Source organism: Sinohyriopsis cumingii, chromosome 18 (genome assembly GCF_028554795.1).
Source record: "Sinohyriopsis cumingii isolate HCF-2022 chromosome 18, ASM2855479v2, whole genome shotgun sequence".
NCBI lineage: Eukaryota > Metazoa > Mollusca > Bivalvia > Unionida > Unionidae > Sinohyriopsis > Sinohyriopsis cumingii.
In genome coordinates this window covers 63,573,018-63,599,168 of record NC_142978.1, presented here as the reverse complement: position 1 = coordinate 63,599,168, position 26,151 = coordinate 63,573,018, and the positions used below count along the sequence as shown (strand labels likewise).

General features: G+C 35.6%; 1 protein-coding gene across 9 annotated transcripts in view; it reads right to left on the bottom strand.

Annotated features, from left to right (window-relative positions):
• The window catches only part of LOC149776786 (uncharacterized), a 183,011-nt gene that overhangs the window by 14,527 nt on the left and 142,333 nt on the right, over positions 1 to 26,151 (bottom strand). For 7 of the 9 annotated variants that reach the window (XM_089941466.1, XM_089941468.1, XM_089941473.1 and 4 more), the window contains 5 exons: positions 21,032 to 21,210; positions 17,938 to 18,095; positions 17,434 to 17,543; positions 11,876 to 16,495; positions 11,362 to 11,687 (listed from right to left, as the gene is read on the bottom strand). In XM_089941466.1, the coding sequence (XP_089797592.1) occupies positions 11,362 to 11,687; positions 11,876 to 16,495; positions 17,434 to 17,543; positions 17,938 to 18,095; positions 21,032 to 21,210 (5,393 nt within the window). Of the gene's footprint in view, positions 1 to 6,255; positions 6,308 to 11,361; positions 11,688 to 11,875; positions 16,496 to 17,433; positions 17,544 to 17,937; positions 18,096 to 21,031; positions 21,211 to 26,151 lie in introns of all 9 variants that reach the window. The other 2 variants (XR_016416126.1, XM_089941469.1) reach the window with 2 other exon arrangements.

Genomic DNA, 26,151 nt, shown 5'->3' with positions numbered 1-26,151 from the left:
CAAGAAAATTGTCATTAGCTGAATAATTTATGACCCGACTCTATTCGAGATACATTGTCACTGTTACACTCGACAACAAACGGAAATTGTTTTTTTGTCGTAAAGCTGTGTCAAAAGACGCAATCCTAAATTAATGTCGACTTTCGAAACCTCTTTTTATATGTAGTAAATGATTTTCATTATATGCTCATTTATTTTACTCCGTTACCTTTACATTGTCAGAATCGTTCAATATTTTACGATAATGAACTCGCGCGCAAGTTCATATTGCACTCATAAAGGAACTACTTTCTACTGTAAACAATGGACGCAGACGCTATCACATCTAATTTGTAAACAAATCATGTACACTTGCGTAGTAGGCGCTTTACGTTTTGGTTGATTAAATTTGTTTCTGAATGAAGTAAAGCAGATGTTTCGTGGACTGACACATACCAGCTGCTTTGGCACATTCCACGTTAACTTTTTCGATACAATGTTTCGGATTTACGTTAGCTATACAACATAAGCATGAAAGGATCCTTACAAATATCATACCAGTGACAAGGTATATACTGTCTTCTTTAACTGATAATAAGAATGGCAAAAAATATACTTACAGTTTTACATCCTGAATTTCCTCAAAATGTACTTTCTTAGTTCTGCAAATCCGAATTACATGAACCATGTCATAGGTTCTCAATCTTGATTACATATTTCGAAATTGTACTGTAATTTCGAAAATAAGTGCAACTGCATGCTCCTTACTGCATTCAAAATGAAATAAGCATTAAATTCCATAGCGTCTTTTTGATAATTGCAACTCAAAGACTTCATTTTTTCCCACATTATGATTCCAAACATTCAACGACTGAAACAGAAACACATTTGCAGATGTCAACAAGCTTCTCCATCGCTTCTTCAATCCGATGTATTTCATGTGGAATTTCACACATAAATCCAGTCCATAATCCCGAAATTTCGTCGAATGAACAAAAATACCAAAATCTAATCATTCCACATCAATTGGAAAAGTTGTTGCAATGCGAGTTCATTCACAATATGACTGCAAATTTCAATTATAAGTAGACAAAAACGCCATTTTCTTTCGAAACGTATGTCTTGCGCGCGACTAAGTCCGCATTTATCTGGGCGGAGTTATGTGCGCATTAACAATGTTGTTGTGTAATGATAAATTTGTGCTTGTGTATTTAGTTTGGAATACGGCATACATTCAGTTACTTTTTTTTTTTTTTGTAGTGTATTTTGTTTATATAATTTAGCCTTAGTTAGAATAAGAAAATGAGCATATAATAAAAAGGTTACTGCAGTATTCCAAACTAAAAACTCGTTCATATTTTCCCATACAAATGCAGTAACCTATACATATGTTAATAAATCTTGTACACGCAGTGTTAACTGCATTGGCACAGAGTTTTAAAAAAGTCACAAAGTCGACATGTTTCCCTTAAAAAACAAATGTATAATAACAAAGTCCACCTTCTTTTAGTTCATGCAAAGAAATATTTCACTCCTGAAATGGAAACATTTTGCGTAGTCTTGAATGTCTTCAATATCAACTTTTTAGCTGTCAATGTACCTAATAGGTCTGGTACATAATTACTTCTCAACTACTTCTTGACGTCTGATAAATCATTGTCGTTTGATAATAAGTACTCTGAAGATGGGTAAACGTTTCTCTCCTAACACAATGGTTCATGGCCGAGCCACTGATATTGTCACAAGTCATTATCTTGGTACATAATGGACATGGACTATTCGTACACACCACTATCTTTTACCTTCGCATCTTTATCTGGGAGTATTCGTGAATTGCTTTCATTCATCTATGTGTTATTACACTACTCTTTCAACATCTTCCACTCACAGTCGTCAGAGATATACGGGTTTCTTAAAAATTCCAAAGTTCTACTCATGCTACGTTTAATCTTGCATCAGGTCATAATGCAGCAGCACTGTTAAGACGAGAAGTGTCTAGACTGTAGTTGGTTATGCTAACCTTTAAAAATTCTTGAAATATGCTACAAAGCAACAATGTACTTTATTTTGTTACATACTAATCGTGAATATTTCCAGGTGTCTGAAGGTAGAAATATTCCTTAAACATTTAGGTGTTATTCTCTAAAATGTTTCACTGTCTCTGTATATTTTCATCATATCAATATTTACCTAGTTGTTTTAAGGAGTCAAGCTCTCTACTAACCGGATTGTCCTTTTAACTTGTTTCTTTTCATTCTTTCATGAAAGTATTAAGTCTGAAATGTATTTTGTTCGGTTGTACAGTATGATTCTTAGTCTCTTTATCCAAAGCATGTCGTTAGCCAATATTTTAATAAACATTGGTATGTACTTTGAGCGTTTGTAATTCAAATTATATGTGTTATGTTCTTGGCCTCTATATTTAAATCTATTTTACATAAACTGAAACGCGTTTCTTCGACTGTAGCCACAACAGATATTTGCATTTTAAGTCCTGAACAAAGATGTTTTCATAACATCACTATTTTTGCAGCACTTTGTATAGCTGAATTGTTTGTACACTGTGATGCAGTAGAAGCTTAAATTAATTTTTTAGCTTGTGAACTACATCAATTTTGCTGTGTAATGTGATGCAATTCAAAAGTAAAAATCATGTTATAACTTTCACATGTGTGTTGCATCACCGTCTCATACCATGATGTAGTCGACAATCTAAAGAAAATTTCACCCTGACAATTTCTCCCAAGTAGTACCTTTGCTAACTAATTGCTCAGTGGGGTTCTCAATGGTCCAGCAATTTCGTACGACCGGACATTGTGACAAAACAGGAATGTTCATATATTTAATTATTTACTCACGGGGAAAGACCACCCAACATAAGATCATATTATCATATCTTACATTATTCCAGAATGGTCTATATATTCACAACTGTCGAGGAATTTGCTAGCATTGTTTCCTGTGTCATGATGACCATTTTCATAGTGCATTAACATTACAAAAAAGATGCAATAGAGAAATTAACTATTTCATTTACATCCATAATCAGTAGTACCAGAATTCTATGAATTCCAATCCTTTTTCACAGACTACAGTTTTGCATTTTTCTTTATTATATTTTATCAATGAAGTTACTAAATCAATAGTATCTTTACTTCATTCCACCATTTGATTTTTCTATTGAAGAACAGCTTTAAAATGGAACTTGAATCTGGATCGGGGAGAGATCAGATGTAGTGTTCAGTAAATACGTATACATTCTGCATAAATTAGTCTTTATTTTCCCATTAAATAAGAGGAAAAACATTGTATTTGGCATGTGTGTGCAAACGAGGTACCTATTACGAACAATAATGATTATTAAAAATAAATATTTTAAAAAACCTAGCTCGCTATGAATATCCACCACCGCCATAAGAACTTCCCAGTATGATTAAAATTAATCTTAATCTCAAATAAAACTATCGAAAATCCTTTTTAACTTCAGGTAAAATGAATGCAGTATATCAGTAATTATAGTACGTTGTTGTTGTTGTTTTTGGGTTCAACAATATTTTTCAGCACAAGATAGGCTATACAATGCGGCCTGTATGAACGGTGGAGGAAGAACACGGGAAAACCCCGGAAAGAACCACCGACCCACGAGAAGCTACTGGCAAGCATTCTCACATACCCACATTGGCCCAACTCTAGACTCGAACCCACGCAAACAGGCGAGATGGCAGTGTTCCGTAACGGTGAGCGCTTCAGGCCACTCGGGTCACCCGTAATTATAGTGTATGGCAGCCAAAATAAAATTCCCAAAGTAAATGTTGACATTCAATAGGTATTAAATATATCCATACTTAAAACAATGTACGATAAAAAGTTACACGTGGAAATCGGAATTAGCTTAATGTTCCCTCTCAAAATGTATAGTGATTAGCAATAGTAATAAATAATGTGGATTGCAATTATGTTACAATTCTTTTTCTCAAAGATATGTACATATTTAGATACAATTAAATGCCGATGTACAAGAAAGTTATCTCATGACAAAAAATATTCACAAAAGTTGGGTCTTTACACTACCTTGGAGTGTCAATGGGACCCTTTCAATACCTAAATTATATTTGAAAAGAAGAAACATATCGAACGTGAAGGTGCTCTAGTTCGAAAACAGTGACATGCTTAACATTCTGATGCATGTAAATTGAATGACAATGAAAGATCAGTGTAGAAAAGGTGAAAGAAGTTTAACAATAACATTATGGAATCTACTGTCTTGGTATTGCAAAAGGAATCGTCAAATGATTTACTGAGTCAAGCAAAAACGAAAATTAAAGTGACAGTAAACGAGATTCAAATACACAAATGCATAGGTTTGAAATGGCGACAAAATAAAATTGTACCAGTACATGTACATTCTATGAAAATATGATATTTTTCATGGTAAAGAAGTCATTCTATTTCCGATTGTATGAATGATTAGCAGAAAGTGTCAGTAAATTAATCACTGATTGGCTGAAATAGATGCTATCCTACAATGCCATACATTGGTATATTGTATTTATAAAAAAAGTTATCAATCTAGCATTGAATTAGTGTGTGGCACAAGCTCTTTTCTAGCAAGTCTTTGAAGTATCCTCATAAAAACAATGCTTCTATGAATATCTCTGATCAAGCCATTTGAGATAAACTTGTGTGCTGTGTGCTTTGTCATCTAACAGAGATTAATTTTGGATCTAATTTGTGCTAAAGTTCACAAATTTATGCAGTTTGTAAAATAAATAAAAATTATTTTGGTCTAACTCAAAATTAATAAACACATAATTTTGATTCTTTATATTCATGGATTCATGGACACTTTTGTCACACTGTTTAGGTGGTAAAATAGGAGCTTTTGCAAGTTCTCGTCCAAGAAGTGTCTCTCATTTATGGTGAATTTAAATGTAGCAAACTGCCTGATAATGAAGCTTATACTGGCATCTAATCTTTTCCACGCAGCCAATAAACCTATATGAAACAAATCTGCTTCAAGATAATTAATGTAATAGTATTAATTTTGAACTTGGTTCATTGGACATACCTTGCTAAAAATATAACGATATTATTTGAGGTGGTCAAAATGTATGATAGCTGTACCTTATTCCCATACTTTTTGATCTTTAGACTCGTTCAGATCAAAAGTTCTCAAACACAGACAAGTTACGACGGATAAGTTTAGAAGGCTAAGGTTGATTGAGACGGGCAAATCAGTGCTACAAAGGTTTGATTTATCAGGACAATTACTATTATAGACATTTAGATTTTTTAAACTGAATTTTAAAAAATGTCTCTGAATATGTTATAAAACAGGTTAATACAAGATGTCATTATATCGGACATATTTGACTGCTATATTTTGAAATGGACATGTCAGTAATTACTGGGAACTGCCAAAATAACACTGACGGTTTATGCTATCCTTCGCTCCCATACCTGCTGGTAAATAATATATCAAAATTTTATTACCTGGAGTTGCTTCTAAATAAGAGTCTAATCTGAGTGTGCCAAACAGTAATTAACAGTCATCTAAATACTATGATTAATACAAAATAAAGTCACCATTTGCAAGCCCCTTAAATCTGTCAAATAAAACTGAATGATAAGACTAGACCTCCTGAAGCTATATGTAAGCCAAGGAGACGGTGATTACACAAACTGCATCAGGATACACTGAATGGTTCCTGAATTATCTCGGTTCAAGAAACCGCCACAATTTTGAAATTGTTTGAAAAAAGGGTTGGAACTCAGCCAGCGGGTTGGAGTGATGAAGATTTATAAAGGCCATTTTCATATCTATACGCAGCTCACCTAACACATGGTATGAAGTATGGCAAAGGGTTGCTGAGTTGTGCGGGTTACAAGACTTTCGAACTGAGGAACATGTAGACAGATAAGTAAAAGGCTGAAGAGAAAAGCCAACTTTGATCTCAACGAAGGATTATAAATACGTGTCTCCGTAATATATGCGGCATTTAACTCAATTCGATTATTAAAATTATTATTTGTCCTACGTAAAATTCGTTGTTCACGTGTGCAAAGAATTACTCGAATAAATGGGCTTGTAAAAAAAGAACTTGTGCGATAGTTCAACTAGGGACTGTCAGCATTTTTATGAGATCTATCTTGCGGCTATAATTCCGGAAATATATGATTTTAGACTGAAGAACAGCTGAATAGCAACAAAAGTTACCTCCCAATAAAATAAAGTGACCACGAACATGCAAGAACAAAGGATATTTGTTACAATACCTGTATACGCAACCGTTTGATCCTTGTTAGAAGAAAGCAGTGTCCATTTTGGCTAGCATGAACATAAGATAAAACAGGATGTTACATAAAAGCAAAAAAATGACAGAAACGAATTTGCAAAATCCACTTAAAACATAAATCTTAGTACAACAAATGCATTCTTACTTTGCGCTAAAATATATAAATTAAAAAAAATAATATATACAATATAAAAAAACAGATGATGGTCATAACTTGCAATAATTTATTTCAAAAAGGCTATTACGGCTGGCAACATTAGAGGACAAAAATTCATTTGAACTTATCTCAAGTCCTGCAAGATAACTGGAGTGGACATGCAGAACTTATCTTTAAGACCTGCAAGAAACTGGAGTTGATTGATAGAGCTGATCTTTAACCCCTGCAGGATAACCGGAGTCGTTATCTTTTAAAACCTTCATTTCAAACTCTTCGCTATTTGTCTATAGAGCATCTTTTAAAACAAAACGGACTTCGGTTATACTGCCATCAAATTTATTTAACCATATTTGCGATAGAATCCAATTAGAATAAAAAACAACGTACTTTTAGTGGCTCAAAGTAACTTTAATACATATTTTTGTGTGTCTGTAAACACTGAAATCAAACCTATGCACTTGTCTGGAAAGAAAAGTTTATACAGCAAACAAAGGCCAAGCACATCTATTTTTGGTGCTGAAGTACTGAATTTTACTTATACAGGATGTCGCAGAAATAACGCACAAGTAAACAGAATAATGCTGCACTTGACATGCTTTAAATGCTAATAACCTGTCTACCCTGTGAATGACTACTGCACGTACTTGGTATATAGCGAAATAAATTAAAAGTAATGTTTAAAAAAAAAATCCCCAAGTTCAACTAAAAAAGATATCATAAAAACAGAATCATAAATCCGAAGAATGGCAATGCAAATAGCGAATCGAAACAAAGTTATTATCAACCGTGAAGAGGTGGCCCAATTACATTTGTCTTTGAAAGAACAACAAGGATATAAGAATATAGATGCGACTTCTTGGTGATAAAAGGCACGTCAGCAAATCTTTGCTATACAGTAACTATAAAAAGTATAGTTCTATAAATGTATTTCAAGACGCAACTACTTATCTGGCACAAGTCAGAACATCATTTTTGGGGTCTTTTTAAGAAGTCATATAGTGTACAACACAATGTCATTCCAAGATGTACCCATATCGCGAGTTTCATGGCAATATTTAAATATGTATTGGAATCCAGGCAATATAAAATGGGTCCCCATGACCAAACCTTAGTGTGCGACTTGCAGCTTCAACATGCACTCAGGGGCTGATGGGTAATAAGACTGAATCTAAGTGTGTGATATGTGTGAGAGTGATATGGATTTTTAATGTAGCTTTAACAATTTTTCAGTCATATCGCTACGATGTCTGCAGTGTGGCGGTTTATAGTGATGTCTAGCACTGGGTCATCATGCCGCAGACATGTAGCATGATGCCCCACCCAGTCACATTATCCTGACACCAGGCTGACCAATACTAACACTAACCTCTTAATGTTGAGTGCCTAGCGAGGCAGCTGTTAGTACCATTTTTTTTACTAATACCTGCTTGATGCCGGGCATATAATAAAATAAAAGTATCTGATTAAATTTGAAGAAAATGAATCTTCTGTCCCAACCCCCTTTCCTTCTGAAACACAATGCAATTATCATCACCAGCTCCGTGTAACACGATTCCGAGTTATCAAGTTATATGAAGAACCAACTTAAGGTGGGATGCACATACTAATTTAGGGATGGATATGAATTAGTGAAATATATTTGCTAAAGTGCACATATAATACAAAACTAGGCACCTGAACATTTTCACAAGAAAAGAAGAACAAACGAAAAATATACCACTTAATGACTAAATATGGATGTTTAAACTCTTAAAAATGTTCTATATCTGAAAACTGCATATTCATTCCTAATACATGTACAAAATATTATTACACTGTTTATGAACAAATGCATTTAAATGTATGACCCTCACAACAATATTTGGTGCAGGTATGACCTATCCTTGAAAAGTATGTAGAATAAATGTATTACTAGAACAAACTTGCTAAAATGGCTATAATGATGAGGTGCCTGTGCATTCTGGAATCTTAGTATCACAGCTTGGTATATATATATATATATATATATATATATATATATATATATATATATATATATATATATATATATATATTCCAGATAAGATTGCATGTTTCAGTAAGGAAATTATGTCCAACCATACCTCTCTTTTAAATAATGATGTGAGACTAAGGTCTCCCGTTTAAGATACATATAATCCGTATAGCTGTGCTAGTGGGATAACATAAGTACTCACCTATGCTGCGATTTAGTTAACTGTACCTTAGTTATACCACTGCCTGCATGTTTACCCTTAGTTATACCACTGCCTGCATGTTTATGCTTAGTTATACAAGTGCCTGTATGTTTATCCTTAGTTATACCACTGCCTGCATGTTTATCCTTAGTTATACCACTGCCTGCATTTTTATCCTTAGTTATACCACTGCCTGCATGTTTATCCTTAGTTATACCACTGCCTGCATGTTTATACTCTTCACTCTGATTAAATAATTCTTCCCTCAAGCTGTGTTCATGTATGCATGCATATGTGTGCATATATATTTTTATCACCACACAGTTTCTAGCTAAACATATATACCCAGTGATTTAGCTTGCTCCAATGACAGCTGCTCTACAACAACACAGAAAATATGCAGCATGCACTGAATTAAAACAAATGCTGGTAGTTATCCTTTGAAAATGTAAGAAATTGTACTGACTAATGCTAAATCTACAATTAAGAAATAACAGACTGATCGAGAGAAAATAGGAAACAAAAACTTTTCCAAACAATTCTGACATCGCTGCATTGAAGTGAAGAAGAGTGAGCTCAGCATAATTTCTTTTAAAGTAAATAAAATGCAAGGAAATAAACACATCAGAGGCCTACATTTAGTCATAATTATGGACAATAAAAAAATGCCATTTTAAAAAATGCTGCACACGGCTCCCTTGAAATATAACCACTGTCCAAACATAATATCTGTCCAAGTTGTCCTTGATTATTTGCTGCTCTTATTTCTCCAGTATACATTTTAAGATTATTTTAATGAAGTTATGTGTTTGCAGTTAACGCTTCTGTACCGTATGACAAGGGGTAATTTATTTGTCATATATCACTGTCAATATTCTTCCTCTCCCTCGCTCATTTTCCCCCAGTGAGTGACTGTATGCCATCTCTAATCCTTGTCTGCTACTTTTAGAATGATCAATAATTTGCTGTTGCTTGTAATACTACTGGCCAAAACTTGGAATGATCTGTCATGGTGTTATTGCTTGTACTATAACTGGACAAAACTTAGTGTGATCTGTCAAGATGTAATTGCTTATACTATGACTGGCCAAAACTTGGAATGATGTCATGGTGTAATTTCTTACACTATGACGGGCCAAAACTTGGAATGATCTGTCATGGTGTAATTTCTTACACTATGACTGGCCAAAACTTGGAATGATCTGTCATGGCATTATTACCTGTAATATGACTGGACAAAACTTGGAATGATCTGTCACGGTGCAATTGCTCTTGTACTATGACTGGACAAAACTTTATTATTATCTGTCAAGATGTAATTGCTTGTAATATGACTTGACAAAACTTAGTATGATCTGTCAATGTGTTAGTGCCTGTAATATGACTGGACAAAACTGAGAATGAGCAGTAGCTATTCACATTATTACATGGTTTGACACATTATAATCAGTAGCAGGGTTGGTCCTGGGGAAAATGACACCTTGCATGAATTTTGCATTTGGACCCCCCCCCATTCCCCGATTGTGGTGCATGTGTGATGGCCCTGATCAGTAGATCACCATTTTCTGCATCTTTCAACTTTCTCATTTATAAATTTGAAAAAGAGAAAAGGTTCTCTTTTTTGTGTATTTGATAATAATTTGCAACTTTATACTCCACAAAATCAGACATTTCTACTTGATGGGACCTGCAATCAATACACTTCTACAATAGTGACTGATCAGCTATTTCTAGAAATGATGTCACTGTAACTGCAAACCTTGTCCAGTGATGTAATACTGTAGAAATCATACAGTATAACTCATTTCCTTTTCTATATATTTAAGAAATTTGGCTTTAGTAAATTTTCCTGGAAAAAATAAATTTCTAATCTGTGCATAATGTTCCATAAATAGCATCTAAAATGTATATTTTGAAGAGGTTCTTCATAACTGGCCTTTAATAGATGGCTACCTGGATATTTATTGCCAGAAATTGTAAACATTTAAGTAAGTAGTAGGTTAGAGATAACATAGAAAATGATAAAGGGGATGGAGGTCAGTAAGCTAGTTCTGACACAATAAATTTCATTTATAATAACATTTCCAAAAGTACTTTCTGAATAATTACATCAGGCTTGCATGTTGGGGTGGAATTTTTGTACGCCTTGTCAACGTATGTTGCTTATATGCAAACATTTTAAAACACCTTGCAGAGATATTTCAAATTAAACAAGGTTGTGTAAAGAAAATAAAGTGAATGAGCCATTTTATTCCATGCACAACATATATTAAAGTATATTTCAAGTATCAGTAGTCTATCTCTTAATGTGTTCCATGTATCACCAGGTACAAGTTACAGGATACATTTAATTTAGAAACAAATGTTTGGTGAAAATGATCAACTATCTAATTAAACAGTGACAGATTTCTGTGTCATTATGATGTGTATACCATACATATAGTGTCCCACTAGATATTTATGTGACTCAATTTGACCAATAAAATCATAAAATAAACTCATCGGATTCATCGTAAATTTCATTTGTGGGGAAGCTACTATTGTACACTCTGTGGTAACAACTAAGAAGTCTTTCAGAGCAAACAGGACTTTCAGAGTTTATTTCAGATGAGAGCATCTGCACTGCAGAGGCAAGAGATGTCAGAGCTGAGATATACTGAAAGTATTCATCTGGTATTGGCTCAAGTAATATATCTGAAGATGTACTGCATTAACATGGATGATAACACTTTACCTGTTCATTTCTCATAACCATGGAATTCTGGGTATGCATATGCTGACCATGACCTGAGCTAGTCACATACGTTGCCAGTGGTGCAAATCTGGCTTGCGAGCTTGTCGTCTGCCGTTGGTAGGACATGGGAAGAAATGCCTGCTGTGGAGCGGGAGCTATCTGTTGTGGTTGCTGTCTGTTTTGATTAAAAGCATTTGCCTGAGCTGATGGGTTTAGTGGAGGTTGTTGTCGCAATGGTTGCGCACAACTGTTGGAATCTTGATTTATCTCTACAGAAGACTGAAGGGGAATTTGCTGTGGAGGCATAATACCTGCTCTCTGAGCACCTGTAATGAGCATGACATAATTAGCATTGAAAAATACAAGTTATATTGGTTATAATATGGAATCATATGGATTGTTTGAAACTTAAAATTCAGCATAAAATTAAAGCACAACAAATAAACATGCTACATTTTCCAAATCAAGAAAATTGTTGAACTTAAAAGAAACTTTAAGCTAAAATGTCAATTACCTATATATTGCCTTGTCCTGTGTTTCATTATCTCTGGATTTTGGTACTGTCTCTGGGCCTGTAAATGCTGTTGATTCATTCTATATGGCCCTTGCATCATCACTGCTTGAGGGTGACATGGCCTGTTTATCTGCATGTTTCCTGCAGTTGGAGGCATCATGACTCCATGAACTGGAACTGCTGCAGACCCAATCATCCGAATCATTGGGTTTTGGACCTTTGGCAGAAGTTGAGGCATCCTTCCTCCTTGGCCAGATGATAACCTATTATTTGGAGTCTGCATGGTCAGCATGTTTGATACTTGCATGCCTGACGAAGTTCTCATCATAAGTCCTGGACCTTGATTTACAGGAAGCTGCTTCTGTGGTGGTGAAACTAGGACAGATTTCATGGCATTCATTTCCTCATTTACTTTTTGCCATTGGTGCTGTTGGTTCTGAATGCCATTCATTGGTGTTGAAACTAGGACTGGAGAAACCTGCAGTGAAGCCTGCTGAGCATGGGGTTGATTATCAACAGTTAGCACAATAGTACTGCTGGGTCCAAGTGGTAATTTCATGCCATGTGTCTGGTGAGAGGCCTTGGAAGGTTGCTGGTCCAACTGAGTCCAATCTTCTCCTGTCATTGTAGCATTTAGTAAATCCTGCTTGCATCGTTTTGCAATGGCCTTATTGAGTTCAAGCTGGACAGCTTTCTCAGTATCATCTTTTTGCAAGTCATTCGAATTCTGAACTGTTGAACATTCTTTAGTTAGGTCTATTATATTGGAATTATCTGTGTTTGAGGAAGCAATTGCATCCTGACAGTGGATGGTTGGGGGTGCAAGGGTTTGTGATGTGTTTGTGAATTTCACACTTCCTTCAGTTTTTTGCTGTGAATTCAATAAAGCAACAGTCAGTGTATTAACTTCAGTGAGTTTGGATTCTTCTTGTATGGATAGGTTTGTGAAGGACTGTGAAGAGGATGCTGACCTTGATAAGGTTGCAGATGATGGGCTATTAGGATGGAATGTCAAGGTAGGCTGACCTATTTCAGAGATAGACTGAGACCTTTGTAAATGCCTGTCAGATGCTGAGGAAGCTCGAGGCGGAAGTTGGACACCCAATGTTGCACTTGTTGGGGTGTTAGGTACACTGGAATGTCTTGCTGTTTCCTTGTCTTCATTGATCGGTCTGTTGACTGAAGGTGTTTTTCCTGGTAACTGCTGAACAATCAATTTGCCAGCTATATTAAAGGGTGGCTGACTATGTGCCTTGGCTGGTGCTTTCATCTCATTACTTCCTGATTTTCTGCCATCTAATGGAGGACATGTTATAGGTTCATTTCGTTGTAAATATGGACAAGATGCTTTTATAGTTGATGTCAGTTTCATAGCATTCCTATCCATTTTCCTCATCAACTTCTTAAGACTTACACAGTTCATGTGAGCTGGAGGAGGAGGTTCAGAATCTCTCCTCAGCAAGGATTTCTCATTGTTGCAATGTGCTGGTTGAATCTCTGGCAGGCCAAACTGTTTCCGTTTTTGAGCTTCTTGCATTGCCAAAGTAATTTGTCGGGGAATTGTAGGAGTGACATTTGAAGTTCCAGTTATGGCTGAACCTAGTGACACACTCTTTGATCCCAACTGGTTCAAGTTGCACTGGAACTCATTTGAACTGTTCTGCATCACAACAGACTGCATCTCATGTTGTTGAGAAGATGGTATTTGAAAAGTATTCCCAAAATTACTTGGTCTGGCTTGAAACAGTTGTGGTCTTGGCTGCTGCTGTTGTTGTTGCTGTTGCATCTGTTGATAATGCTGCATTTGCTGCTGATGCTGCATGTTAGGACGCTGTACTGTCTGAACTGAAGAATGTCCAGGTGCTATACTATGTGTTTGTGACTGAGTCTGATTTTTCACACAGTTCTGCTGAAACTGCTGCTGTTGTGGCTGTAGTTGTGCTTGATTATTATAATAGTTTTGTTGCTGCATCCGAGAATATTGTTGTTGCTGAGTTAATGATGGATGTTGTGCAGGGTGATACTGATTCTGTTGCAAATGTGCTGGTGATTGCATCCGTGCAGCTTGAGATGGCTGCATGTGTAATGGAGACTGTAAATGAAAACGTTGCTGGCTGACAAGTTGCTGTTGTTGAAACTGATTTCCAGCTAACTGGTTTGGTTGTTGACCAGAAAATAGTTGCTGTTGTAATAGCTGTTGCCTGGGTACATTAGGTCCTTGAATGTTCTGTTGTTGGGGATTCTGAATTTGTATCATCTGCTTTAGTGATGTGTGATTCTGTTGCTGAGATAATGGCTGCTGTGTTTGTATCTGAGGCAGAATATTATCTGCTGAAGAATGACTTTGAGATGATGTTCGCTCTGTCAGGGGTGGACGCTGAAGAAAAACCTGAGATGTTTGTGACATCTGAGCTGGAGATGATGGCTGCAGGAACAGTGAAGGCCTGTCATGAAGTAATGTATGTTGTGGTATTGATCGTCTTTGCTGCTGAGAGGGTTGATGCTGTTGATCAGGTATGTTTTGCTGCTGTTGCTCATGCATATTTTGTGATCGTGGGGTTGCCTGTTGCTCATGCATATTTTGTGATCGTGGGGTTGCCTGTTGCTGAAAACTTTCTGGGTGTACTAGCCGTTTATCTGTAGTTTGCTCCTGTTGTTGTTCCTTTTGTTTTTCATTTTGTTTCATGGGTAGTTGGTGCAGTGAAACTGGCAACTGAAAGGGTGCCTGTTTCTCTCGGGAATGAGGCTGAGGTAATTCGTGTTGCTGCTTTGAAACTGGTTCCTGCAAAGCTGCACTTTCTTGTTCTAGACATGTAGACTCATTAAATGAAGTCTGATGTTTGGACCATGGTTGCTCCTGATGTGAACTGCTAACTTTAAGATTTGCCTGATTTGAATCTGATGAAGGTATATGATTTAAGGGATCCTGCATTCCAACTGCTGTTTGTGCTGGCAAATTTTCAATTGGCTTTTGCTGCTGTTCTTCCATTACTTTCACTTGTTCTTTCAATTTTTCTCTTTTTTTTCTTGCAATCAATTCAGCCATTTTCTTTTTTGCATTCAACATCTCCTCTTTCTCTTTTTCATTTTGTTGTATTTTTTTGTCAAGTTCTTCCATCTGCTTTTGGATCTCAGGGTCTAACTCAACTACTGCATTGTGTACAGGAGAACAAATATGCATGCTGTTGTCATTTGCCATGTAAGAGATGTTTTTGTCAGGTGAAACTGATTGTGCATCCACTAATGTCTGTGCCATCATCAAAGGTGGTGGCTCCTTTGAAGATGGATATTCACAATACTTTTTCATGGGTGGCTCTTCTTCAGTCATATCAAGAGTGCTATCTGCCATATTTTCTGACCCTTTGCCCATCACTCCAACAGCATTGTGTTTATCACTAAAACATATATCAGTCATTAAGTTCTTTATGGTTGTGTTCATGACTACACCAACTGTTTCACATTCAGAGCTAGGTGATTTGCACTTTACAGAAGAGTTCGGCTGCATTTCAATCTTAGTTTTCTTTTCTGGAATCTCAGGAATCGTAGTACTCAAGGAAGTGTCATTGCCAATACTTTCTGATTTGGTATGAGCAATATTACATTTTATATCAAAAATATCAATGTCTGATCCATCTAATAACTTTATACTGCCAATGCTTGCAGCAGGTATCGATCCTTGTGAAAGATGGCTGGCTACAAGGGTACTTTCTGTAATTCTTACACCTGGATTGGATGATAATGATGCAGAATGCTCCTCTAGTAAGAGCAATGAGCAACTAATAGTAGTTACTGTGGTAGGGGAAGTGGAATCAGTGTTAAGGGAAACAATATTAGTTTCATTTGAAGATTCAGTCATCTGAACTGCGGATGAACATAAAACAGTGCATGGATAAAGCTGTTCATCATTTCCACCAACTTTAAGAGTTCTTTCTTGACTAGTCAGCAAGTTTCTATTCTCCGAAATGTCTGTGGCACCATTTTTCATGGATACTTGTATCACTTGAGAATTACTTGTATTGAGTTGTCTTTGGTCAACATTTGGTACAATACCTGTGGATGGACCAAGAGACACTGGCAAAAGTACAATGTCATGATTCTGTGTGTGCTCTGCAGGTGAAAAATTACTCCCTGGCACTATGCTTGATGCTGGAATTAGTCTTGGAACTGCTGGTTGCACAAATTTAGCTTCACTTTCATTTGATTCCAGCTTTGTATCAAAGATAGCTTCTTTTTCAACACAACTATCATGTAATGCTTGCGTGTCACTAATGTCATTACACAATGGAGATGGCAAAGCACCATGTTTGAGCAAATTTTCTGGAACATGAATGGATTTTCCGAGGTCAATTATTTCAGAGATCAAATCACCATTGGTCCCAGCAGACCCTGTAGCAGAAGATGACCAATCTGTTGAGATCTTTGTCACAATGCCCTGGGTTATGTCTGATGATTGAGAACTCACCACCACACTGCTCAGTGCATGTTTTGTGTCCCTGAGCAATATGCTGGAGGCTGTGGACAGCTGTCCAAGGGAACCACTAGTGGGGGGTCTGTGAACATGTGGATGGACCAGCTGTACAGGGGGGTTGGAATGCTGCCTGAAGGTGACACTAGCCTTGTCTGCAAGTGATACAATAATAGGCATTGTTACTGATGATAATTGCTTGTGATTACAGCATGATAATACTTTCATAATGGAAAGAAATATTAACAAGAATGGAGTTCTGCTTGAGGTACAAACTCTACAAATAAACTATTTCTACAGTTACTGTAATAATTACCCTTCTAGTATGTTTGCAATGGAAAGATTTTCAATTGGGAGGATGCAATTTCTATATGAGAATGGTATGATTAGACCCTTTATTATATGTCTCAAGAAAACAATGTGTGATAACTAACGTTTATCAAATAAACATAAAACTTACAGTTGGTATCTTCATTATCAGAACAAAGGTAATGATCATGTGTTATGAAAATGGCACTAAAATGTAAGCATTAGGACCATATATAACAACAGAGACATCACCAGTGAACACTGACAACTGCGTAATAGCAACTGTGCATTAATGCCAAGTGCAGTTAATAAAAGGCTTTTTGTAATGAGTTAATCAATGAAATCATGTAAATAATCAAAAGTAAAAAGTCACTGAGTAGGTTCTCCATTAGGGCAGTTGATTAAAAACCAAATGCTTTATCAGACTGAACTTGTGATGACATTAATGAATGATACAGGCTTCCTTATGCTCAAAGGAAATTTACTGCATGTGATTTTCATGTATTCACTCATTCTGAACAGGGAATTTATTAAAATTTGTGCAGAACCATACTGTTCTGTTTCGGAAAAAGCTCTTCAATTATTACAATGCAATTTGGTGTTTAGACCTTAACCATTACAAAGAAAGGAGATCAGTTTGGCAGCTGCTGCTGAGAGAAATTAATATTTATTAATATGAATGGGCTTAAAAATTAAGTGATGTATAATTCTAATATTTTATCGTATCTACTGTATGAAAACTGTTGATACTTTTCAACTTCATTGTCTTTATTTCCTGCCTTACCATTCTTTTTGACACAGAGATCTAGTGGATGTTGTTTAGGAGTTGGACTGTCTTCATCAACTTCTTTTTCGTTTACAGAGTCCATATCAATGTACAGAGGAGAGTCAAAACTGAAAATTTGAACAATCATGTAAAATGAAAGAAACCAATAAAGAACTCAAGACTGAACAATCTGATTTACAAAATCTCTGTAATATTCATCCTACAGTGATATCATGTGGAGTTAAATATTTTGGAAATGAAACAGATAAGAAAAACATCACCACAAAAAAATTGAAATAATCCTAGAAAAAATGTATCACCGCTACAATTTTTGTTTTATTTGCAACAAAAAACAGCAGGTCTGACAATAATATAATTATTTATCAAAAGAGTGAAAAAAAAATGATTAAATTTTCTATACTGATGCATCACATGTGATTGTTAGAACTTTCAGGCATTTTCTACTGAGAATTTTTATATCCCTCCTTTTATTTTAACAGAAACAAACTTAGATATATCTACCTGTCCTCTTCAGTAACTGCATCATTATCCTTGTTTTCCTTTTCTGGTTGATTTGTAGGTAAATCAAGATTCTGAAGTTCTTTTTGATCAGTTCCCATATCAGTTTCTAGTACAGCAGAATCATTGTCTTCAGCTGTTTTTTCATCAACCTTGACTTTCTGAAATGAGTAAATGACTTTTAACTATAAAAGGTATTACAGCATTTGTTGAGAAAACTATAAAAGGTATTTCAGCTTTTATTGAGAAAACCATAATAGTTATTACAGCTTTTGTTGAGAGAAACAGTACACACATGCCAACGGTTTATTTGGGAAACAACACTATTGCCAAAAACCATGTAGAGTATTAGATCTCATACAGTAGCTATCTATTATCACTTATTTTTGTTGGGCTCAATTTTTGTGGTTTTGTAAAAAAAAGGGCATTTTCGTGGGTACTTGAATTTGTCGTTTTGCAGATTATTAGTAAACCTTGCAACCTCACTAATCAAGCCAATTCATGCTGAATGGATAACTGCAGCTCACACGGCAATGAGTGAAAGATCGGACATAATTATCAGTGGGCTTGTTTAATTCAGCAATCTGGGGATTATTTACCTAAGAAGCATTTGCGAGTATCAAGAGACTTGATTGATACATTGGCTGTGTCCTAAAATCTGTGAAGTGTGAGCTTTAATACTCTGCTGTAATTAGTGTATATACATAGTGTTCAATAATAGTGTTTCAAGAAATAGTTATAGTATTTTACAGGATTGTTGTTCTATTGGATTAAAAATGCATGGCTAAAATGAAATGTGCTTTCAGAAGGATTTAATTGTTTCAACAACAGTTGTACTCAAATCAGTGATCGATTTGAACAGGTATTAAATTTTATTTTGATATACCGTTATTTTGTATTATTTTTTCTTTCATTTTCAGTATTACTATTGTTTGAATACCTCATGCTTTTTCTCTATTTTCTCTCTAACCTTACTTACCTCACATATCGATTTAAGGCAGTGAGTGCAAAATTACAGCTATCGGATACCGTATCAAATGTGTGCATTCAAACAGTATAAAATCAGTTGTAATTCTTGTTTCAAAAGGTTACAATAAAAAAGAAAACAAACACATGTAAGAGCTAATATTTAATTACCAGATTACAGAATTAACCTTGATTTATCAAATACTAATAGCTTTAATAATCTCTAGGGTTGAAAAACTGAAAGAAAACGGGGGAGGTCATCATCCCACGTGGCGCAAATTTTGTTGGGGATTTAAATTCGTAGTTTGGGGCAACAACGAAAACCATAAAAGTTGGTCCCCCATGAAAACTGATGATAATACATTATTAGAATTAAGTAATCTAGGAAATGTCAGTTGTTGATCAAACTTTACCTTTTCATTACCTCAGAAAATTAACTATATAAACTAATCAGGGGCAAGAATATTTCATGAACAAGAAGCTATTCAAATCATGACCATTTCATGCCAAAGGTTATGACTATATACAGCAGTTTTGAAAAGTACTCTCTCCTTTATGGAAATCACGCTTATACAAGCACAAATCTGTTGTTGTGGTGGGTTTCAAAATACAAACTGTACTTTTTTGTGTGCCATTTCAAGTATGTACACAATGAATAAAACAGTTAGTGTAAAAGTGTACAGGCCTACATATCTCATGCAGGGCTTGAAATTAATATTAATCTGCAGTGAATGACTTTGTCCATAGATCACCAAAACCTCATCTGTCACTAATTTGTTGGAGCAATGAAAATTACTGCTGATCACTGTCATACCAATTAACAAGTTGTTTTGTGTCAGCTGTATCAAATAATATGTGAGTTGGAATTCCCTTCATGGTAAATTGATTTATTTATTTATGTTGTTGATTGAGTACCTACTAACATCCTGTATTTGAAAAGGTACGATAAATGTTCTTGGTGCAAATGGACAGTGTTAAACTATGCAGCCACTCATTAACACATTAACCCCTAGAGGTTTTTGTTGTTTCCGTCTGAAATTCGAGTAGGAAACATATTTTGAAAGCTATTTCTGAATACATCCTAAACCACCAACTTCCAGGTGATCTTCCAATAACATACTGCCTAGCTGTGTTAGAAACATCATTTTTCATTGGCTATTTGGCTCGCGCATAAGCAGAAGGGTAAAAGTTGGAGATTTTTATGTTTGTTTGCTTAAGGGACCCATTATTTTCATATTGAGACCACTCTTTATTCCAAATGCCCATCTTATCCTACTTTTTGCAAAGGTTCATCTGTCTATTTGCAGTTCATACAGGTCTGCCTTAGATCTGAGACCCAAAAGTCTAAAATCCAGACACAAAATTGGATTCCAACCATAGGTGAATTTTAGGTAGAAAAAATCGGGTCCAAAACATTTGATTTTTCCCTCTCTATTTTGTAGTGCAACTAGCAATTCCAGATTATCTGGTATCATTGTAGAGCTACATCTGTCTACCTTTTATAATACCACCCACTTTAGTTACAAAGTCATCATGAAAAGTGTTATAGGTTGGCTTGTCTATTTGAAAGTCACCATGAAAAGTGTTATAGGTTGGCTTGTCTATTTGAAAGTCACCATGAAAAGTGTTATAGGTTGGCTTGTCTATTTGAAAGTCATCATGAAAAGTGACAGGTTGCCTTGATGATTTTGAAAGTCATCATGAGAAGTGACAGGTTGCCTTGATGATTTTGAAAGTCATCATGAGAAGTGTGATAACTTGCCTTGTTGCTTTTGAAAGTCATGAAAAATATGATAGATTGCTTTGTCTGCTTGAAAGTCACCATGAAAAGTGCGATAGGCTGGCTTACTGGCTTGAAAGTCACCATGAAAAGCGTGATAGGTTGCCTCTTCAGTTAGAAAGTCAACATGAACATTGTGATAGGCTGCCTTGTTGGTTTTGAAAGTCATCATTAAAAGTGTGATAGGTTGCCTTATTGGTTTGAAAGTCATCATTAAAAGTGTGATAGGTTACCTTGTCAGTTAGAAAGTCTTCATTAATAGCCTGACAGGCTGCCTGCAGGAGGGTGTATCTTCATGAAAACCAAAACTTATTTGATGGCAACAAATGTATACAGGCATACAAAAAGTACCTTTTTACTGTCATACAAGCTGAGGTCCTCTGGTTCAGACTGGTATTTTGTGATCAGCCAGTTATGTTTAGGAAATTCAGCCATGATTCTGTCCATCTTGTCTGAGCTTTGATGACTTGGGGTGTGCTGAGGTCTTCGCCTACGCTTTGGTGGGAGAATGGTTGGCAGGTCATCTGAGTCTGCAACAAGGAAATCACCTGAATCAAGTTCTAACAAATTATACAATGTGCTCTTGATGAAATATACATGTGCTTGCTGACATGAACAAAGTCAGACAACTCTGATGAAACCATGGTCAAATCCAATTCCCTTTTGAGCATCTCCTAGTGTCTTGGATTAAGTACGTAGTTACCAATTAACACATTTACATACGTAAGAAAATTAAGGAGCCCCGAGTGGCCAAGTGGTCTAAAGCGCTCACCATTACGGATCACTGCCATCTCATCTCTGTCTGTGTGGCTTCAAGTCTAGGATTCGGCCAATTTGGGTTATGTGAAAAAGCTTGCCAGTAACTTCTTGTGGGTCGGTGGCTCTTCCCGGGGTTTTCCAGGGTTCTTTCTCCACCATTAATACTGGCCACCTTGCATAGCCTATCATGTGCTGAAAAATGGTGTTAAACCCAAAAAAAACAACAAGAAGAAAATTACCTTGACCATCTGATGGCAGTAAAAATGAATTGTTAGAAAAATAATTAAAAGAAGCCATAATCCAACAATGTAAGCCCTGGTTGCTGATTCCCCAAATCAAAGAGTCTGCTACAGGATATTGAAGATGGAATTTAGAAAAAGACAAGTGCAGAACACAAAAACGGATGTCCGCCTAGTTGGTGACAAATGATCCATTATCTACCTCTAATTTCTTTGTCAGATGTGATAAACCTTGACAATGAAAGTTTCAAAGAACATCTGAATATAATGCAGTCAATAAAGCAAATTTTGATCAACTCCTTCACTAATCCATATTTAAAATATCATAAAACACTGACATGCACCAATGCATACATACACTGTTGTAAATACATTCCAGACTTATCAATGCATACATACACATACATACACTGTTGTAAATACATTCCAGACTTATCAATGCTTCAGAACAGTGAAAATTTGACACTTATAACCAAACCAATAGTGTCACACCCCTACACCACAGATGTGACAATGACCTGTGGCTACACAAAACAAGGTGTGCCCTTTGTGTGCCCTTTGTTTGACTGGTGAACTACACAAATGATAAACATGTTCACTGTACATGTATGTACCAAAGTAAACAACTAGTTGAGTGTGTTTAGTTTATGAATTAGAGACTAACATATGCAACAGCTTCTCTATTTCAATGACTTTTCCTTGATATGAGAGCAACAATATTCAATATTTCAGGTTTTCTTTAAAATGTCTTTATATATATATATATATATATATATATATATATATATATATATATATATATATATATATATATAATGAATCTGTCTCATTTGCCAGATAATACATATAAAAATTAGTTAATGTAACAGAAGATCAGAAAAATATTCACGTTTTATTCCCTAAAGTGCTTTCATATCATCTTTATGGACAGTTCCTCAGGTGAATACACCATTCCTTTATAATATTTTGCAAATAAACAATTTGATGTCATTGTAATATTGTTTAGCAGGATACTTAAGAAGTTCTACAAAATGAAATATCTCTTAATGCACTGTTTAAGAATTCCAACTCTGTCAAGTTTTACAATAATGCTTATAAATAAAGTGCACATCATTTTGAATGTTACTGAAGTGCTTCTTGCATACTTTCCAGTTTTTGTACTACTCAAATAATGTGATCTCCTGACCTCATGTCAGGGCTTTCCTGGTCAGTCAGGATCCAGGTGATTTACCTAACTACTTTTACTTTACACCTGGCTACATTAAAAAAAATAGCCTGTATCCCCATCAACATCAAATCTAATGGAAGGCCCTGCAAGTGATGGCATATATACATCGTATAAAACAACATTGTACATGTGCATTCTAAAGATGAAGTTGGCATAATTAACCTGCAGTTTTCACTTACAGTATAAATCTTAAAGGCATCATGGAGTGAATACAAACGTCTTTGTGTTTAGAATGGTATTCTAAAAAGAGCCATTACCATACTTGAAAATGCCTTAACAAGAAACCAGCACTCTTCCTCAACAGGCAACCAGCACCCTGCACTGTCCGACAACTTGCACTCTACTCTAACAGGCAACCTACACTCTACCCTGACAGGCAACCAGCACTCTGTTTTTGGCAGGCAAACAGCACTCTGCCTTGATATTTGTATCAGGCTGGCACTTTTATGGCCCAAATCATGTTATCATTGATAATTACGGTGCTACTGTATTTATATATGGCTGGCCACTAGTATAACAGCCATATAACCACTGACACTATTTACAATTCTACTTGTTAAATTGACACTAGCATATCCCAATTTTTTTCACTACAGACAATAGCAATTCTAATGTAATTATCTAAAGCTGCCTCAATTACCATCAAAGCCATGTCACCAGACATTTACAATTCTACTATAACCGACTCCAGTTTGACAAAATTATATCACCATTGATAATAAAAATTCTACTGTAATAACATAAAACTGCCAATGTTATGACCAAAGTCACGTCATCACTGACATTTACAAGTCTTAACTTTATTTATATATGGCTGTCACTAGTATGACCACAGTAAAGTCACCACATTTACAATTCAGCTGTATTTATATACAGCTGACACAAGTATGACACAAGGCACATCCACAACATTATTTACAATTCTACTGTATTTATAAAAAGCATTCACTAACATGGCAACCAATGTCACCACCAACATTTACAAAAAAGGTGTCACTAGCATGACTGTGGGCAGGTCACCACAAACATTTTCTGCTCTATTTATATAAAAGTGTCATTGGTATAGCCAAGTCAAGTCACCAATAACATCTACAAGTCCACTGTATTTATAAAAGCTGTCAACAGTCATAAAACTACTGACATTTACAGTTTTACTGTATTTATACGAAGCTGACATGTATTACCAACTCATCACCAACATTTACAATTCTACTGTATTTGTTCAATTCTGTCCAGTCATGTTCCCTATGAAATTTACAATTTTACTGTATCTACATAAAGCTGACAATAATATGACAAGTCATGTCACCATCAACATTTACATTATCATCTTGATATAAATCTGCCAGCAGCATGACAAAAGTCATGTCACAACTGACATTTTACAATTCTACTGTATTTATATAAAGCTGCCACCAGCTTGACAAAAGTCATGTCACAACTGACATTTACAATTCTACTATATTCATATAAAGCTGCCACCAGAATGAAAAGTCATATCACCACTGACATTTACATTTCTACTGTATTCATATAAAGCTGCCACAGAATGAAACAAAAGTCATGTCACCTCGTGAAAATTACAATCTTACTGTATTTAGAAGGATGAGATGATCAATTTTATTGGCTGACAAATGTCTTAATGACTTGTCAACATGCATGTCAATATGGCCATTGAAGCATATTTACTGACATTAAATGAAATATTAACTGTTGTTCTAAAATGTAATATTAAAACCAAAGACTACTCTATCCTGATTAATGAATGCTCTACATCTTAAATGTTATCAAAAAACTTACAGACAAAACTTATTGATCACTATGAACATGGTGGTCAGATACTAAACCACTACTGAAATAGCTGGTGCTGAATGCCAAGGGAAAGGGCCTAATTACAGCCTTGGAATGTGTGCAGTATATTGGCATCCTAGGAGAACAAGCCAGACTGCACAAATGTTTAAAGTTTGATGAGATTGGCTACCCTAGTACTGACAAGCTTTCACACTATAGCAGTATAAAGTACACACTGGTCTCGACTGTGAATGACACATTTGAGTACTTAAAAGTCATTAGGATGCCAAATTTTTCTTATGTGAGTATTTTTACATAAGAGAACACTGGCTTTAATATGCAACGGAAACTTAATGTGTATGCAGATGTGTTGAACTTGGCAAATTATGTTCAAAATATCAAGGTAAACTGGTGCCACTGGTTAGGTTGCTGAATACTTAAAAAATAAATGACTGTTCCAATATAACAAATTAGACTAGGTAGTGATGGGCTATGATCAAGACAGGAACAATAGCAGATGTTACAGACCACTTGCTTAGAGTCATTCATAACCTACATTTCTCACAGACATGTCATACTCAGTTCACAAGCAGTCAATTTAATTCCTTACTTAAAAAAGTACCCAGCCTCCATAACTAATATGTTTTATTTTTTTCATGACATCTGCAACCATGCGATAAACTAAATGAAACACAATTTTTACAACATGAACCTAATTTGAAAATTGAGGAGGTAGATTGTTTTCAACATATCAATCTCTAGAAATTATTTACAATCTTTCTTAATGAGAATGATGTCAAATCAAATGCATATTCAAGGACACTGTCAAATTATCACTTTATTTCAACTACGTACATGCACATGCTCCTGGCCATTATTCAAATGTTCACTGAACTTTGCCTGGTTTTCTGGGAAAAGTCCTAGACATGTCACAGACTAAAGTATGATTAGAAAACTGCCAATCAACTTTAGAAAGGTACAGATGGGTGAGCCTTTCCAAGCGTCTCAGATATCCATTCAGTCATTAAAGACTACCATGTCAATACTCAAGGACACTGAAATAATAACAACATAAAGGTGTCTTTTGTTGTCAGCCTAATAAAGAAACTGAACGAGAGGTTCCCCTAAAATGACAGTAATATCGTGTATACCTTTTCCATATTAGGGACAAAACCTAACAAATTTTTGTCAATCAAGAGATATGCCTGTGAGCAAAAAAGAAGCTGGAAGCTTTGATTCAGGATTTTGAACAAGAGCAGGTCAGGTCAGAAGTACAGAGGTAATCACTGCAACTAGCAGAAGTGAATGGTCCAAAAGAAAGCACTTATAGTTGGGAATTCAAGCTACCGGTATCCAAGAAACCAAATGTCTACACTGGGGTCTCATATACACCAATCACATGTAAGAGATTCCTAATCCACCAAAGGTGGCTGTTCTTACCCTCACTATGCACA